Genomic DNA, 16,429 nt, shown 5'->3' with positions numbered 1-16,429 from the left:
GCCTGTAATCCCAGCACTTCGGGAGGCCAAGGCAGAAGGATTTCTTGAGCCCAGGAGTTTGAGACCAGCCTGGGCAACATGGTGAAACCCCATCCCTACAAAAAATATATATATATATATGGCCGGGTGCAGTGGCTCACGCCTGTAATCCCAGCACTTTGGGAGGCCGAGGTAGGCGATCACGAGGTCAGGAGATCAAGACCATCCTGGCCAACATGGTGAAACCCTGTCTCTACTAAAAATACAAAAAATTAGCCAGGCGTGGTGGCAGGCGCCTGTAGTCCCAGCCACTCGGGAGGCTGAGGCAGGAGAATGGCGTGAACCTGGGAAGTGGAGTTTGCAGTGAGCCAAGATCGCACCACTGCACTCCAGCCTGGGCGACAGAGCAAAATTCTGTCTCAGAAAAAAACAAAAACAAAACAAAAAAAAAGTTAGCCAGGCATAGTGGTGCACACCTGTAGTCCCAGCTACTCGGGAGGCTTAAGTGGGAGGATCACTTGAGCCGGGAGGCTGAGGCTGCAGTGAGCCATGATCATGCCACTGCATTCCAGCCTAGGTGACAGAGTGAGACCCTGTCTCAAAAAATATATATATATTTCGGGCTGGATAATTTTTTTAATTAAAAAAAAAAGAATAAAACTATTATCCTTTATTGGGTTTTGGTGATCCCATAAGCACTTATTTCTGTTGGGTATATTCCTAGGATGAAATGGCTGGGTATGGAGTTATATGCATGTTTAGCTTAGTAGATGACACCAAACAGTTTTCCATAGCAGTTGTACAAATTTATGTTCCCACTATCACCAGTGTAATAGGAGTTCCAGTTTCTTCAAATCCTTGTCACCTCTTGATATTGTCAGTCCAATTAATGTTAACCATTTAGAGGAAGAGACAGTGGTATCTTAGCATGGTTTTAATGTACATTTTCCTGGTAAGAAACAATTTAAAAAATTATTTCATATACTTACTACTGGCCACTTGGATATAGCCTCTTTTGTGAAACACCTCTTCAAGTCTTTTGACAATACCATGTTTTAAATAATTTAAATACATTTATTATGTTAATTACAGAAAACAATTGCACAATCTCCTTACCTTCATGAAAATCAATTTTTACTTTTCTCTGGCTTTTCCATCTTTACCTACACTCAGAAACCATGTATTAAGTATGTATTATATGCTGGGCACTGGGGATATAAAAGATAACACTACGGTCTGCCTCCAAGATGCTCTAAGTAGGAAGAGAGAAACAACTGCAGGAGAATGTGATCAGAATTCATTAGGGCTGTTCTGCCTATGAAGTAGCCACTCTTTATTCCTTTACTTTTCTAATAAACTTGCTTTCACTTAAAAAAAATTAATTTAGGCCGGGCGCGGTGGCTCAAGCCTGTAATCCCAGCACTTTGGGAGGCCGAGACGGGTGGATCACGAGGTCAGGAGATCGAGACCATCCTGGCTAACACAGTGAAACCCCGTCTCTACTAAAAAATACAAAAAATTAGCCGGGTGAGGTGGCGGGCGCCTGTAGTCCCAGCTACTCGGGAGGCTGAGGCAGGAGAATGGCGTGAACCCGGGAGGCGGAGCTTGCAGTGAGCTGAGATCCGGCCACTGCACTCTAGCCTGGGTGACAGAGTGAGACTCTGTCTCAAAAAAAAAAAAAAAAAAAAAAAAAAAAATTAATTTAGGCCAGGCACAGTGGCTCACGCCTGTAATCCCAGCACTTTGGGAGGCCGAGGTGGGTGGATCACAAGAGGTCAGGAGTTCAAGACCAGCCTGGTCAACATGGTGAAACCCTGTCTTTACTAAAAATACAAAAATTGGCCAGATGCAGTGGCACACACCTGTAATCCTAGCTACTCGGGCGGCTGAGGCAGGAGAATCACTTGAACCCGGAAGGTGAAGGCTGCATTGAGCCAAGATCGTGCCATGCCAGTGCACTCTAGCCTGGGCAACAGAGAGAGACCCTGTCTCAAAAAAAATTTAGGCTGTGGCTACAGCATTTGCATAGCAATCACAGAGTATGGTCAGTTTTTGTTCTATATTTAGACTATACATGTTCTGGAGTCTGCTTGTGCTTTCTGGCTGTGAAGGTAGAAGACTAGGAAGATAGTGAATAATAACAATGAAATACTCTTACATGATATTTAATATGTGCCAGGCACTATTCTAAGCACTTGACATGTACAGATATGCCTTGACTTATGATGGGGTTATGTCCTGATAACACTGTTGTAAACTGAAAATATCCTAAGTCAAAAATGCATGACTAGGCTGAGCAAGATGGCTCATGCCTATAATCCCAGCACTTTGGGAGGCTGAAGCGGGCAGGTTACTTGAGGTCAGAAGTTTGATACCAGTCTGGTCAACATGGTGAAACCCCATCTCTACAAAAAGTACAAAAAATAGCCAGACGTGGTGGCTCACACCTGTAATCCCAGCTACTCGGGAGGCTGAGGCAAGAGAATCACTTGAACCTGGGAGGCAGAGGTTGCAGTGAGCCGAAATTACACCAGCCTGGGCAACAGAGTGAGACCCCGTCTCGAAACAAAAACAACACAATGTGATTCCAATTTCCTCTCCAAATTAAAATCCACCTTCTCTCACCATGAGCAGCAGCTTGTTGAATCAAATGACTCGATGACTCACATCACTCTCTGACCTGCACGTAGGGCAGTCCAACTAACAAGGCATATGGGTGCTCTTTTTTTTTTTTGAGACAGCGTCTCGCTCTGTCGCCCAGGCTGGAGTGCAGTGGCGCAATCTCGGCTCACTGCAAGCTCCGCCTCCTGGGTTCATGCCATTCTCCTGCCTCAGTCTCCTGAGTAACTGGGACTACAGGCGCCCGCCACCATGCCCAGCTAATTTTTGTATTTTTAGTAGAGACGGGGTTTCACCGTGTTAGCCAGGATGGTCTCGATCTCCTGACCTCATGATCCGCCCATCTCGGCCTCCCAGAGTGCTGGGATTACAGGCGTGAGCCACCGCGCCTGGCCCTGGGTGCTCTTCTTTACCCCATGGTGCACCCACCGCTTACCAGGGCAGGTCCAGAGTAACAGCACCCTCTGTCTTGCTGGGCTGCTGCTGGGACATATCTTGGGCCCAGTGGTCTAACCTCCAAGAGTTACAAACAGACACCTCTTGCCATAACGCCTATTTGCTACATATTTCATCAGATTTTCCCAGAGGAAAGAACAGTCACTGCACCCAGGGGCCAGGCAGGAAGAACAGCTAACTCTAGCTCACCTGCAAGGCTCAGCGCCAGGTTCATTTGAAGTAGTATCCTTGGCTCTCAGTCACTAAAACCTGCAGCCTCAACGGCAGCTCAGAGAAGAAAGTCACACATCCTCAGTGCTGTTTGGGGTGAGCCTGACTCCTCATATACAGATGCCCTCTCTCACTTTCGGATTCTTCTACCTGATGGAGACCGACACATTCCCAAGCTGTCATTGACCACCACCCCCTCTAGTGCTGCTCTGTACTTTCCCTGGGGTGACTCAGTGGTGGTGAGCAGTGGTGTGCAAAAAGTATTTCTGCAGCTCAGGTGGCTGTTAGATCTGAATAGGGAAATTAAGTGCAGCAGTCCTTTGGGTTTGGCTGTACAAGCCTTTCATCCCAGAAACAATAAAAGGTTAAGCAATTAAATGGAAACTGAATGTCGAGCAAAACTACTAGAAGCAGTCTATATCCATACTTTATTTTCTGTAGGCAATCCCAGGCTCTGGAAGAAGGGGCCACTGCTCTGCTGCTCTGGACACAAAAGCTTCTGAGGTTGAAGACAATAGTGAGGCTTGTGTCCCTGGGTCCATGATCTCTGGTTTTCTGGCCAAGTTCCAGAATCTATGGATTCTCTTATACAACCTTTTATTAGTCTTTGGAGGTTGAGAGACTTCACCCAGCCTTGGAAAAATGTTCTCAAGTCAATCAGGTTTTAAGAAAAAAAATTAAAAAAAACTTTAAGATCACATGACAAAGATACTGGTTTGGGAAAATAAGTACACAGCACTAAGAATGAGACAGTACAAGACCGGGTGTGGTGGCTAACGCCTGTAATCCCAACACTTTGGGAAGCCGAGGCGAGTGGATCACTGGAGCTCAGGAGTTTGAGACCAGCCTGGGCAACGTGGCAAAACCCCAGCTCCACTAAAAATACAAAAAATTAGTGGTGCACGCCTATAGTCCCAGCTACTCAGAGGGCTGAGGTAGGAGAATCACTTGAGCTCATGAAGTCGAGATTGCAATTGGCAGTGATTGCACCACTGCACTCCAGCCTGAGCAACGGAAGCGAGACCCTGTCTCAAAGAAGAAAAAAAAGAAAAAGAATGGGATAATACAGAAGGGTCTTTCCTCCTCCTTTTTTTTTTGGACATGGAGTCTCACTCTTTTGCCAGGCTAGACTGCAGTGGAGTGATCTCAGCTCACTGCAATCTCCGCCTCCTGGGTTCAAGCGATTCTCCTGCCTACGCCTCCCGAGTGGCGGGGATTACAGGTGTGTGCCACCACACCCAGCTAATTTTTGTATTTTTAGTAGAGACAGGGTTCACCATGTTGGCCAGGATGGTCTCGATCTCCTGACCTCGTGATCCACCCATTTTGGCCTCCCAAAGTGCTGGGATTACAGCCGTGAGCCACCGCGCCCAGCCAGGTCTTTCCTCTTAAAAGAAAAACAGGGTGACTACAAAAGAGGAAACCATAGCACCATCAGAGAGTGAAACCAAAGGACGGCAACATAATGAGACCCCATCTCTACAAAAAATGAAAAACAGCCAAGTGTGATGGCGCACGCCTGTGGTCGTGGCTTCTTAGGAGGCTGAGGTGGGAGAATCGCTTGAGCCTAGGAGGTTGGGGCTGAGGTGAGCTGTGATTGTGCTACTACATTCCAGGCTGGGTGACAGAGTGGGACCATGTCTCAAAAAAATGTTTTTAAAGAAGAAAAGAGAAAGAGGTCAATTAACTTAGAGAAAAAAAAAAAAACCCAAGAGCTGAGTTCTCAGAGCACTCCAAATTCATCACTTATGGGACACAGCTATAAGTATTTTATCTTGTACAACACAATTTAGCAGTTTAAACACCAATACAAACATACTGAGCCAGAGTGAGACCAGGTGACAGTAACACAGGTGCAAGCACCAGAGTCCCTATGGCTTGGATTTGAATTTGAACCCCAGTTTCCCTAATTATTAGTTATGTGGACCAGGCAAATTTCTAAGTCCCTATCCCCTTTTGTTAAATGGAAACATAACTGGACCACTTCCTAATGTTATACCTGAAGCATCAACACAGCACCCAGCAAGAAACTCTCTGGGATGTTCATCTTTCTTTCTTTTTTTTTTTTGTACAGACAGGGTGGGTCTTACTATATTGCCCAAGATGGTCCTGAACTCCTGGCCTCAAATGATTCTCTCGCCTCAGCCTCCCAGTGTTGGAATTACAGGCATGAGCACTGCACCTGGCCAATATTCATCTTTCTTACTGATAATCAGGGAAAAGCCTGAGATCATTAGCAACTGAACTGAACAGAGAGTTCCCTCCTGACTTCTCATCCTCCCTTCAGCATAGCACTGAAAACATCTATAAATGTTAGAGACAATGAATCTGAAAAACAGAATTCTTTCCAGAGAAAATAATAAGATGGGCTCTTTTCACGACTGTCAGCGTTTCAGAGCTAAAAGGGTCATCAGATATCATCTTATATCAAACTCCTCCTTTACAACGTCATTGTCAGCCATAGCCTTCAGGCTTCTATGAGGCCTTGAGAAAGACAGACAGGAACAAAGGCAGCTACAGCTCTCACATCCTGTCCTTGGCAAGTGCAGCTGGCCACAAGAATCAACAAGAGGTCTGAAGCAAGCTCCATGTGAACACAAAAAAATGACTAGAGAGCAAAGAAGCAAGTCTCTGAGGTTAGCCTGCCACAGGCTGTCCAAGGTACTGTTCTAATGGACTTTGCCTTGCAACACACAAAGAAGGCTCCTGCACTTAACCCGGTACTAAAGGGAAACCACTACTACTGAGAAAGAAAATTGAAATATCATATCTTTCAATCATCTGTGTCTTAGAAGTATCTAAACATTATTTTGAGATAGAGTACCAGTGATGTGAATAAATCTGGTGAATCAGTAGGTCAGGGCCAGCCAGAACTATTTTATTATATTAGCTAACCATGCCAGGACTAGAGTTCTCCACTCACAGTTAGAAGGAGCCCAAGCTTCCACTGTGTAAAAAGCATACAGAGGCCAAGAGCTCCATAGTGGTTAGGGTTAGAAAACCTACTGTCCTAAGACACTGGTCCACCATATCCAAGGCAACCCAAAAACATACCAGCAGGCTAAGATGCAGAACCCCGTGAAGAGGATGATGGGGATGGGATACGATGCACAGAGGAGCCCATGGTTGTAGAAGGCCCGAGATATCTTCTCACGCAGCCTTTCAGTCAGGGTCATCCTCAGCTGAAGTCACCTTGCTGCCATCCCGGAAAGTGACCATGGATCACCCTGGCACACACCTGACAGCACTGACAAAGAACAACATGTGCAGGTACCTGGTCAGAAGGGAGAAAAGCCAGTTAACAAAGAGTACTTGGCTCTGCACACTAGGGTTGCTGGAGGGAGGCAATAGTTATGTGGCTGGGGAATGGTTTCAGAATGCCTGTATGTAAGGTCTAGTGACATCAATCCCAAAATACACACACACACACACACACACACACTCACACACACACTCTCTCTCTCTCTCTCTCCCTCTCCCCCCCCACCGACCCAACTCTCCCTCCCTCCTATATTAGGCAATGCTAAAAGGCCACCCCGCAAAGGGCATTTTTCTCATGTGTGGCACAGGAAACCATGCCTGTGTAACAGACGTCACCTTCAGCTGCTCTCTGTCAAACAGGCATTCTTCCCCACCCTTCTCTATGCACAAACCCCACTGAGAGAAGTCCTTGGGAAAAACCTTTACATAGGGATGGACTCCCCAAAACACACTGTTGTACAAATAGTGATTCACTCATGAAGAATGTCCAGTGAGGTCAGCCCTCAATATAAAAACACCAAAAAGCTTAGGTCTCTGACATAATGGTCACCAAGCAAAATTCACTCTGGTAGAACTCTCTGCTCTTGGTCCTACAGTCGTTCCTGGGAGCATAAAGGTAGAGAGCACCTCCTGTTCCTGCCTGCCCAGTAGCTGTCCCCTTCTACAAGTAACAGCAGCCTGGTGTGGCTCAGGGGAACCACCTCACTCCACAGGATTTAGCCTGGATTAACTATGAGTCAAGGTGCCCCTTGCTGACCCAAGCTACACCAATTGGGCCTCGCTCCCTGGACTTTGACTTCTGAACACAAAGAAACAGGAACTTGGATATTCATGATGTTTATTCATCCCACAGAGGTTCCTGCTTCCAAGATCCCCAGGCTGTTCTGGCTCCCATCCTTTCTGAGGACTGGCTCATCAACTTTTCTTTCCATTTTGTAAGCTATTCTATATCCTTTCAATAAATTATCTTTTTGCTTGTGTTAGCCAAAGTTAATTTCTGGTGATTTCAAACAAATAACATTAAACCAATAAAATCAGAATAGAAAACTCCAGGAGGCCCAGGGATCTAGAATTATCTTCCCTACTGAGTCCTCCAATGGAATCCAAGTTTAAACCTACTTCTCTTGTTCCCTGTTGCTATTTTCTTGTGCTACAGGGAACTTGCCCAGACACGTGTCTTGGCTTGATTGTACTCACTGATGAAAACCCAGACTCAAAGATGACTCCTCATAACTGTCAAGATCAGAAACAAGAAGTAAAAGGAGTCACACCACAGCCAACTCAAAAGCCAAAAGGAATGCCTATTGCTCGTTCTACCTTTCCGAAAGCAGAAGCCTTAAGTGCACATGCAAGTTTCCAGTTCAAGAACCTTCTATTTTTTTGACATGGAGTCTCATTCTATCGACCAGGCTGGAGTGCAGTGGTACCATCTTGGCTCACTGCAACCTCTGCCTCCCAGGTTCAAGTGATTCTCCCACCTAGTCTTCCAAGTAGCTGGGATTATAGGTGTGCGTCATCACGCCCTGCAAATTTTTGTATTTTTTTGTAGAGACAGGTTCTCATTATGTTTTCCAGGCTGGTCTCAAACTCCTGGGCTCAAATGATCCAGCTGCCTCAGCCTCTCAAAGTGCTGGGATTATAGGCATGAACCACCATGCCCAGCCAGTACTTCCACTACTTTTTTTTTTTTGAGATGGGGTTGCCCAGGCTGGAGTGTAGTGGCACAATCTTGGCTCACTGAAATCTCTATCTCCTGGGTTTAAGCTATTCTCCTGACTCAGACTTCCAAGCAGCTGGGACTACAGGCACCCGCCACCACGCCTGGCTAATTTTTGTATTTTTGGTAGAGACCAGGCTCACCATGTTGGCCAGGCTGGTCTCAAACTCCTGACCTCAAGTGATCCACAGCCTCGGCCTCCCAAAGTGTCGGGATTATAGGCGTGAGGCACTGAGTCCAGCCACTTCATTACTTTTTATGGCTGAATATTTCATCAAATGAGCATGCCACGTTTTATTTATCCATTCATCAGTTGATAAACATTTGGGCAGTTTCTATGTTTTGCCTATTGTGAATAGTGCTGTCATGAACATTCTAACATTCTAACATTCCTGTATTTGTTTGAACACCTGTTTTCTTTTTCTTTTCTTTTTTTTTTTTTTTTTTTTTTGAGGTAAAGTTTCGCTCTTGTTGCCCAGGCTGGAGTGCAGTGGCGCGATCTCAGCTTAATGCAACCTCCACCTCCTGGGTTCAAGCGATTCTCTTGCCTCAGCTTCCTAAGTAGCTGGGATTACAGATGCCCGCTACTATGCCCGTCTAATTTTTTGTATTTTTAGTAGAAATGGGATTTCATCATGTCGGCCAGGCTGCTCTCGAACTCCTGACCAGGTGATCCACACGCCTCGGCCTCCCAAATTGCTGGGATTGCAGGCATGAGCCACCACACCGGGTCAAATTATTCTTGTTTACTTGGTCTCGAACTCGAACTTTTGTTTTTGAAACAGAATCTTGCTCTGTTGCCCAGGCTGGAGTGCAGTAGCGCGATCTCGGCTCACTGTAGCCTCCGCCTTCCAGTGGTTCAAACGATTCGTGCCTCAGCCTCCCTTGTAGCTGGGAGCACAGGTGCAAACCACTACGCTAGGCTAATTTTTGTATTTTTAGTAGAGATGGGGTTTCACCATGTTGGCCAGGCTGGTCTAGAACTCCTGACCTTAGATGATTTGCCAGCCTGGCCTCCCAAAGTGCTGGGATTACAGGCATGAGCCACCGGACCCTGTCTCAATTTTTTTTTTTTTTTCTTTTTTAGACAGAGTCTTGCTCTGCCACCAGGCTGAAGTGCAGTGGTGCGATCTCGGCTTACTGCAACCTCTGTTTCCTGGGTTCAAGAAATTCACCTGTCGGCCGGGCGCGGTGGCTCACCCCTGTAATCCCAGCACTTTGGGAGGCCGAGGCGGGCGGATCACAAGGTCAGGAGATCGAGACCATGGTGAAACCCCGTCTCTACTAAAAATAGAAAAAATTAGCCGGGCGCAGTGGCGGGCGCCTGTAGTCCCAGCTACTCGGGAGGCTGAGGCAGGAGAATGGCGTGAACCCGGGAGGCGGAGCTTGCAGTGAGCCGAGATTGCGCCACTGCACTCCAGCCTGGGCGACAAAGCGAGACTCCGTCTCAAAAAAAAAAAAAAAAAAAAGAAATTCACCTGTCTCAGCCTCCTGAGTAGCTGGGATTACAGATGTGTGCCACCACGCCCAGCTAATTTCTGCATTCTTAGTAGAGACGGGGTTTCACCATCTTGACCAGGATGATTTCAATCTCTTGACCTCGTGATCTGACCGCCTCAGGCTCCCAAAGTGCTGGGGTTACAGGCATGAACCACTGCACCCGGCCAATTTTTTTTTGTCTGAGATGGAGTCCCGCTCTGTCTGTTTTGCTTTGTCTGAGATGGAGTCCCGCTCTGTCTCCCAGGCTGAAGTGCAGTGGCACAGTCTCGGCTTACTGTAACCTCCACCTCCCGGGTTCAGGCGATTCTCCTGCCTTAGCCTCCCAAGTAGCTGGGACTACAGGCACCCACCACCACACCCGGCTAATTTTTTATTTTTAGTAGAGACGGGGTTTCACTATATTGAACTACTGACCTCATGATCTGCCCTCCTTGGCCTCCCAAAGTGTTGGGATTACAGGCGTGAGCCACCGTGCCCAGCCACCCTCGATTCTTATTTTTACTTTTTTGTTATTGTTCAGTTGGGGGTTTTTTTGTATTTTTTTTCTTTTTGTTTTATTTTGAGTATATTCATTCTTAGGAGTGGAAATGCTTGGTCATAAGGTAATTTTCCTCAATATCTTCTTCTAAAAATTTGTAGTTTCACATTTGTTTAAGTCTGTAATCCAGCTGGATGCAGTGACTCATGCCTGTAATCCCAACACTTTGGGAGGCTGAGGTGGGAAATCACTTGAAACCAGGAGTTTGAGACCAGCCTGGACACTGTGAGACCTTGTCTTTACAAAAAAAAAAAAAAAAAAAATTAATAATTAGCAGGGCAGGGTGGCACACGCCTGTAGTCCTAGCTACTTGGGAGGCTGAAGTAGGAAGTTCACTTTAGACCAAGAGTTTGAGGCTGCAATGAGCTATGGCCACACCACTGCACTCTAGCCTGGGCTACAGAGCAAGACTGTCTCAAAAAATAAAAATAAAAATCTGTGATCCATTTGAGTTAATTTTTAGATGAGGTGTGAGATATTAATTCCTTTTGTTCCCCTTTGGTCTAAAGATAGCCAATTGTTCCAGCACCGTTTGGTGAAAAGACTATCCTTCCTCCATTGAATTGCTTGGCATCTTTGTCAAAAAGCAGTTGTCTGGGCCAGGAACAGTGGCTCACGCCTGTAATCCCAGCACTTTGGGAGACTGAGGTGGGTGGATCGCTTGAGGCCAGGAGTTTGAGACCTGGCTAACATAGTGAAACCCCTCTCTACTAAAAACAGAAAAAAATTAGCTGGGTGTGATGGCACACACTTGTAATCCCAGCTACTCGGTAGGCTGAAAACCGCTTGAATCCAGAAAGCAGAGGTTGAGCAAGCCAAGATCACGCCACTGCACTCCAGCCTAGGTGACAGACTGACTCCATCTCAAAAAAAGAGAAAAAGGCCTGGCGCAGTGGCTCACGCCCATATTCCCAGAACTTTGTGAGGCAGAGGCTGGCGGATCACAAGGTCAGAAGTTCAAGACCAGGCCGGGTGCGGTGGCCCAAGCCTGTAATCCCAGCACTTTGGGAGGCTGAGGCGGGCGGATCACGAGGTCAGGAGATCGAGACCATCCTGGCTAACAAGGTGAAACCCCGTCTCTAGTAAAAATACAAAAAAAGTAGCCGGGTGAGGTGGCGGGCGCCTGTAGTCCCAGCTACTCGGGAGGCTGAGGCAGGAGAATGGCATAAACCCAGGAGGCGGAGCTTGCAGTGAGCCGAGATCACGCCACTGCACTCCAGCCTGGGTGACAGAGCAAGACTCTGTCTCAAAAAATAAAAAAAAAATAAAATAAAATAAAAAGAAGTTCAAGACCAGCCTAGCCAACATGGTGAAACCTCTTCTCTACTAAAAATACAAAAATTAGCCGGGTGTGATAGTGAGTGCTTGTAATCCCAGCTACTTGGGAGGCTGAGGCAGGACAATTGCTTGAACCTGGGAGGCGGAGGCCACAGTGAGCCAAAGATTGCACCATTGCACTCCAGCCTGGGCAATGGAGCGTGACTCTGACTCAAAAAAAAAAAAAAGAGAAAAAGAAAAAAGAAAAAAGGCCAGGTGCAGCAGCTCATGCCTGTAATCCCACACTTTGGGAGGCCAGGGCGGGCAGATCTCTTGAGGTCAGGAGTTCGAGACCAGCCTGGCCAACATAGTGAAACCCTGTCTCTACGAAAAATATAAAATAGCCGGGCATGGTGGCGTACGCCTATAATCCCAGCTACTCCAGAGGCTGATGCAGGAGAATTGCTTGAACCCACGAGGCGGAGGTTGCTGTGAGCTGAGATCGCGCCACTGCACTCCAGCCTGGGCGACAGAGGAAGATTCCATCTCAAAAAAAAAAAAAACTTGATAGAATTTTGATAGAAACTGCATTAAACCTGTTCATCAAATTTGCAAAGAACTGGCATGTTGAGTCTTCCAATCCATGAACATGGTATATTTCTCCATTTATTTAGATCTTTGACTTCTTTCATCAGCATTGTGTAGTTTTCAGCATACATGACTGTACATGTTTTGTTAGACTTATACCTATTATTTCACTTTTTTTAGCAACTGTGTTTTCAATTTTGGTTTTCACATGTTCATTGCTAGTACACTGATTTTTTTATGTTAATCTTTTATCCTAAGTGTCCTGAAATCACTTATTAAGTGCCAGAGTCTGTGTGTGTAGATTCTTTGGGAATTTCTACGAAGACTTATCATGTTATCTGTGAACAGAAACATTTATTTCTTCCTTTCCATAATTTCTTCAAATATTTTTTCTGCACCACTCTTTCCCCTCTCTTTTTGAGACTTCAAAAACATAAAAGATAAACCTTCTGTTATTGTCCCATGGGTCCCTGAAGCTCTGTTTTTTTGTTTTTTTCATTTTATTTCTTTTTTTTTTTTTTCTTTTTTTTTTTTTTTGAGGCAGAGTCTGGCTCTCTTGCCCAGGCTGGAGTGCAGTGGCTGGATCTCAGCTCACTGCAAGCTCTGCCTCCCGGGTTCATGCCATTCTCCTGCCTCAGCCTCCCGAGTAGCTGGGACTACAGGCGCCCGCCACCTCGCCCGGCTAATTTTTTGTATTTTTTAGTAGAGACGGGGTTTCACTGTGTTAGCCAGGATGGTCTCGATCTCCTGACCTCGTGATCTGCCCGTCTCAGCCTCCCAAAGTGCTGGGATTACAGGCTTGAGCCACCGCGCCCGGCCTTCATTTTTTTTTTTTTTTTTTGAGACGGAGTCTGGCTCTGTCGCCCAGGCTGGAGTGCAGTGGCCGGATCTCAGCTCACTGCAAGCTCCGCCTCCCGGGTTTACGCCATTCTCCTGCCTCAGCCTCCCGAGTAGCTGGGACTACAGGCGCCGCCACCACGCCCGGCTAGTTTTTTGTATTTTTTAGTAGAGACAGGGTTTCACCGTGTTAGCCAGGATGGTCTCGATCTCCTGACCTCGTGATCCGCCCGTCTCGGCCTCCCAAAGTGCTGGGATTACAGGCTTGAGCCACCGTGCCCGGCTCGGCCTTCATTTTATTTCAATCTCTGTTAGACTGGATAATTTCTATTACTCTACCTTCATGTTCACTGACTCTTCTGTCTTCTCCATTCTGCTATTGAGCCCACCCAATTAATTTTTCATTTAGATTGTCATATTTTGCAGTAAATAAATTTCTAATTTTCTGTTCATTTCAAGAGTATTCACCCTTACTTGCTATAGCAAAGTTTTAATTAACATTTTAATTATACTTTGGCTTTTAATTTTTTGGATCTGTGTTATGTTGCGGTTGCCATCGGTTGGCTGTCTTTTCCCCTCATGATTTTCCTGATTCTTCATAGTTGAAATAATTCTGAATTACTGGACATTTTGAATATCATGCTATGTGACTCTAGCTCTTGTTTAAGTCCCACGAAAAATTCTGAATTTGCCTTTGCAGCAATCAACCTAATTAGGACCAGTCCACAAGTTCCCACCCACCTTCTGTGGGCTGTGGTACCAATATGAGATCGGTTTTTTTTTTTTTTTTTTTTGAGACAGAGTCTCGCTCTGTCACCCAGGCTGGAGTGCAGTGGCACGATCTCGGCTCATTGCAAGCTCCACCTCCCGGATTCATGCCATTCTCTTGCCTCAGCCTCCCGAGCAGCTGGGACTACAGGCGTCCGCCACCAAGCCCGGCTAATTTTTTGTATTTTTAGTAGAGACGGGGTTTCCCCATGTTTGCCAGGATGGTCTCGATCTCCTGACCTCGTGATTCGCCCGCCTTGGCCTCTCAAAGTGCTGAGATTACAGGCGTAAGCCACCGGGCCCGGCCGAGATCAGTTTTCAAAGCCTCTGAAGTATTATTTTGGTTTTTCCCAAGCATACTGCCCAGGGGCCAGTGTGGAACTACTTGAGCAGTAATCTACTCCACAGTTTGGTCCTCAAAGCCTTTGGTATGCTATTTAGGGTCAGATGCACATATGTTAATTCTGAAGAACAGCCCAGGAGTTCATATGCAACTTTATGAGTTTAATTTGTTGAGCTCCTTCCTCTACACAATCTTTCTAATACTTTCCAGATCTCAAGGGCCCCTCTCCTGGTCTTCTAGCTAAAAGTCAGGGGTTTAATTTCCCTGACCTGCTGAGTACCTCCCACAACTGTGACTACCTCCAAGGAAAAGCAATGAGAGAAAGGAAACAACAAAATCAAGCATTCCCTCCATGCTCCTGGGACCACAGGCCCTATAAATAGAAGACTTCCTCTCCTATCCATCTGCCAATGTCACTGCTGTCTCCACCACTACAGAATTACATGGAGGGCCAGAGCAAGAGAAAAGGAGAAAAGACAAAGCAAACAACACACGAGACTTCTTCCTCCATCCCCGTTCCTGACCCACGATGATCCCCTTTCCTGCTCCTCAAACTAGAAAGACAGCTTCTGTTAGACCTCTTTTTGTGCACATCCAGCACATATTTCCAGGTTTGGGGCTGACTTTAAATCCAGGCTGGAAAATATTATATGGAGGAAAAAAAATACGGGAAACTCACTACCAGTTCACTGGTATTTGGAATTCTGCTTTCCTTCTCCAATTTGTGTGCTAACATTTACCTTTCTGGGGTTACTCCACTGACCCATGCATTCTGTCCAGGGATTTCAGTTGCTCTCTGTCAGACATAAAGGGTGGAGTTACGTTTACTCCATCTTTATCACAATCAGAACTCTTAAACTTTTTTGTAATGTGAAAACCTTCATACATTTCAGGATTCTTTGCCTTTGAAGAAACTTTTTTTTTTTTTGAGATGGAGTCTTGCTCTGTCACCCAAGCTGGAGTGCAGTGGTGTGATCTTGGCTTACCACAACCTCCACCTCCTGGGTTCAAGCAATTCTTGTGCCTCAGCCTCCCAAGTAGCTGGAGTTACAGGCGTGTGCCACCCCACCCAGCTAATTTTTATATTTTTGGTAGAAAGGGGGTTTCACTATGTTGGCCAGGCTGGTCTCAAACTCTTGACCTCAATCGATCTGCCTGCCTCAGCCTCCCAAAGTGCTGGGATTACAGGTGTGAGCCACTGCTCCTGGCCCCAAGGAAACTTTTCACACTATGCCTACTGGCGTTTTTCTGTCAATCACATCATTTCATTGTGAGAAGCATGTAATACAAGTTTTCTACAAAAAGCATACATTACTTTTACAATTTGAAAAAATAAAAATTATACACAAAAAGTGCACAAAAGGAGAATAGAGGGAAACATTAGTAGTGGTTGCTTGTCTTTGTGTAATGTGATTACATGCAGGATTTTTTTTTTTTCTTGAGACACAGTCTCACTCTGTCACCCAGGCTGGAGTGCAGTGGCAGGATTACAGCTCACTGCAGCCTCAATCTCCCAGGCTCAGGTGATCCTCCCACCTCAGCCTGCTTACTAGCTGAAACTATAGGCGCATACCACCATGAGAGATAATTTTTTGTATTTTTAGTAGAGACAGGGTTTTGCCATGTTGCCCAGGCTGGTCTCAAACCCCTGGGCTCAAGCAATCCTCCCGCCTCATCTCCCAAACTGATTATAAGTGTGAACCACCACATCGAGCCGAGGAATTTTTTTAACTCAAATCTCAATACCTTTACATTGTTCACTATAAGCATTCATTTATTTATTTTTCTTTTTTTTGAGATGGGGTCTCACTCTGTCAACCAGGCTGGGGTACATGGGTAGCATCGTGTCTTACTGCAGCCTTTAATTCCTGGACGCAGTCCTCCCAGCTCAGCCTCCTGTGTAGCTAGGATTACAGGTATGTGCCACCATGGCCAGCTAATTTTAAAAAAAAAAAATTGTTGGGGGGAGACAGGGTCTCAATATGTTGCCCAGGCTGGTCTTGAACTCCTGGTTTCAAGCAATCCTCCTGCCTCAGCCTCCAAAAGTGTTGGGATTACAGACGTGAGCCAACGTGCAAGCCTATTTAAAATAAACTTTTAAAGTTTAGTATAACATATCACAGAAAAGCATACAAATTATAAGCACACAGCTCCATGAATTACCACCAAGTAAACAAAGCCATGTAACCTAAACATCACTCCATCAAGAAACAGAACATTAACCCAAAGGGTCCCCCTTATGAGCCCCAGTGCTGACTATTTTTCAATTATAAAAGTAAAAATATACATGTTTATATTCAAATATTCAAATAGTACTGGAATGACTTTTTTTTTTTTTTTTTTTTTTTTTTTTTTG

The 16,429-nt window shown here is 45.7% G+C and overlaps 1 protein-coding gene across 3 annotated transcripts in view; it reads right to left on the bottom strand.

Moving 5' to 3' along the window:
• SCAP (SREBF chaperone) overlaps window positions 1–16,429 on the bottom strand; it is a 70,381-nt gene that overhangs the window by 27,627 nt on the left and 26,325 nt on the right. For all 3 annotated transcript variants that reach the window (XM_007984051.3, XM_007984052.3, XM_073010260.1), the window contains exon 2: window positions 6,319–6,538. In XM_007984051.3, coding sequence (XP_007982242.2) covers window positions 6,319–6,440 — 122 coding nt within the window. In that variant the 5' untranslated portion in view covers window positions 6,441–6,538. The remainder of the gene's footprint in view (window positions 1–6,318; window positions 6,539–16,429) is intronic.

The sequence above is a fragment of the Chlorocebus sabaeus genome, chromosome 22 (genome assembly GCF_047675955.1).
Source record: "Chlorocebus sabaeus isolate Y175 chromosome 22, mChlSab1.0.hap1, whole genome shotgun sequence".
Classification (NCBI taxonomy): Eukaryota; Metazoa; Chordata; class Mammalia; order Primates; family Cercopithecidae; genus Chlorocebus; species Chlorocebus sabaeus.
The sequence above is the reverse complement of the archived record's forward strand: the minus strand, read 5'-3'. Positions and strand labels throughout refer to the sequence as shown.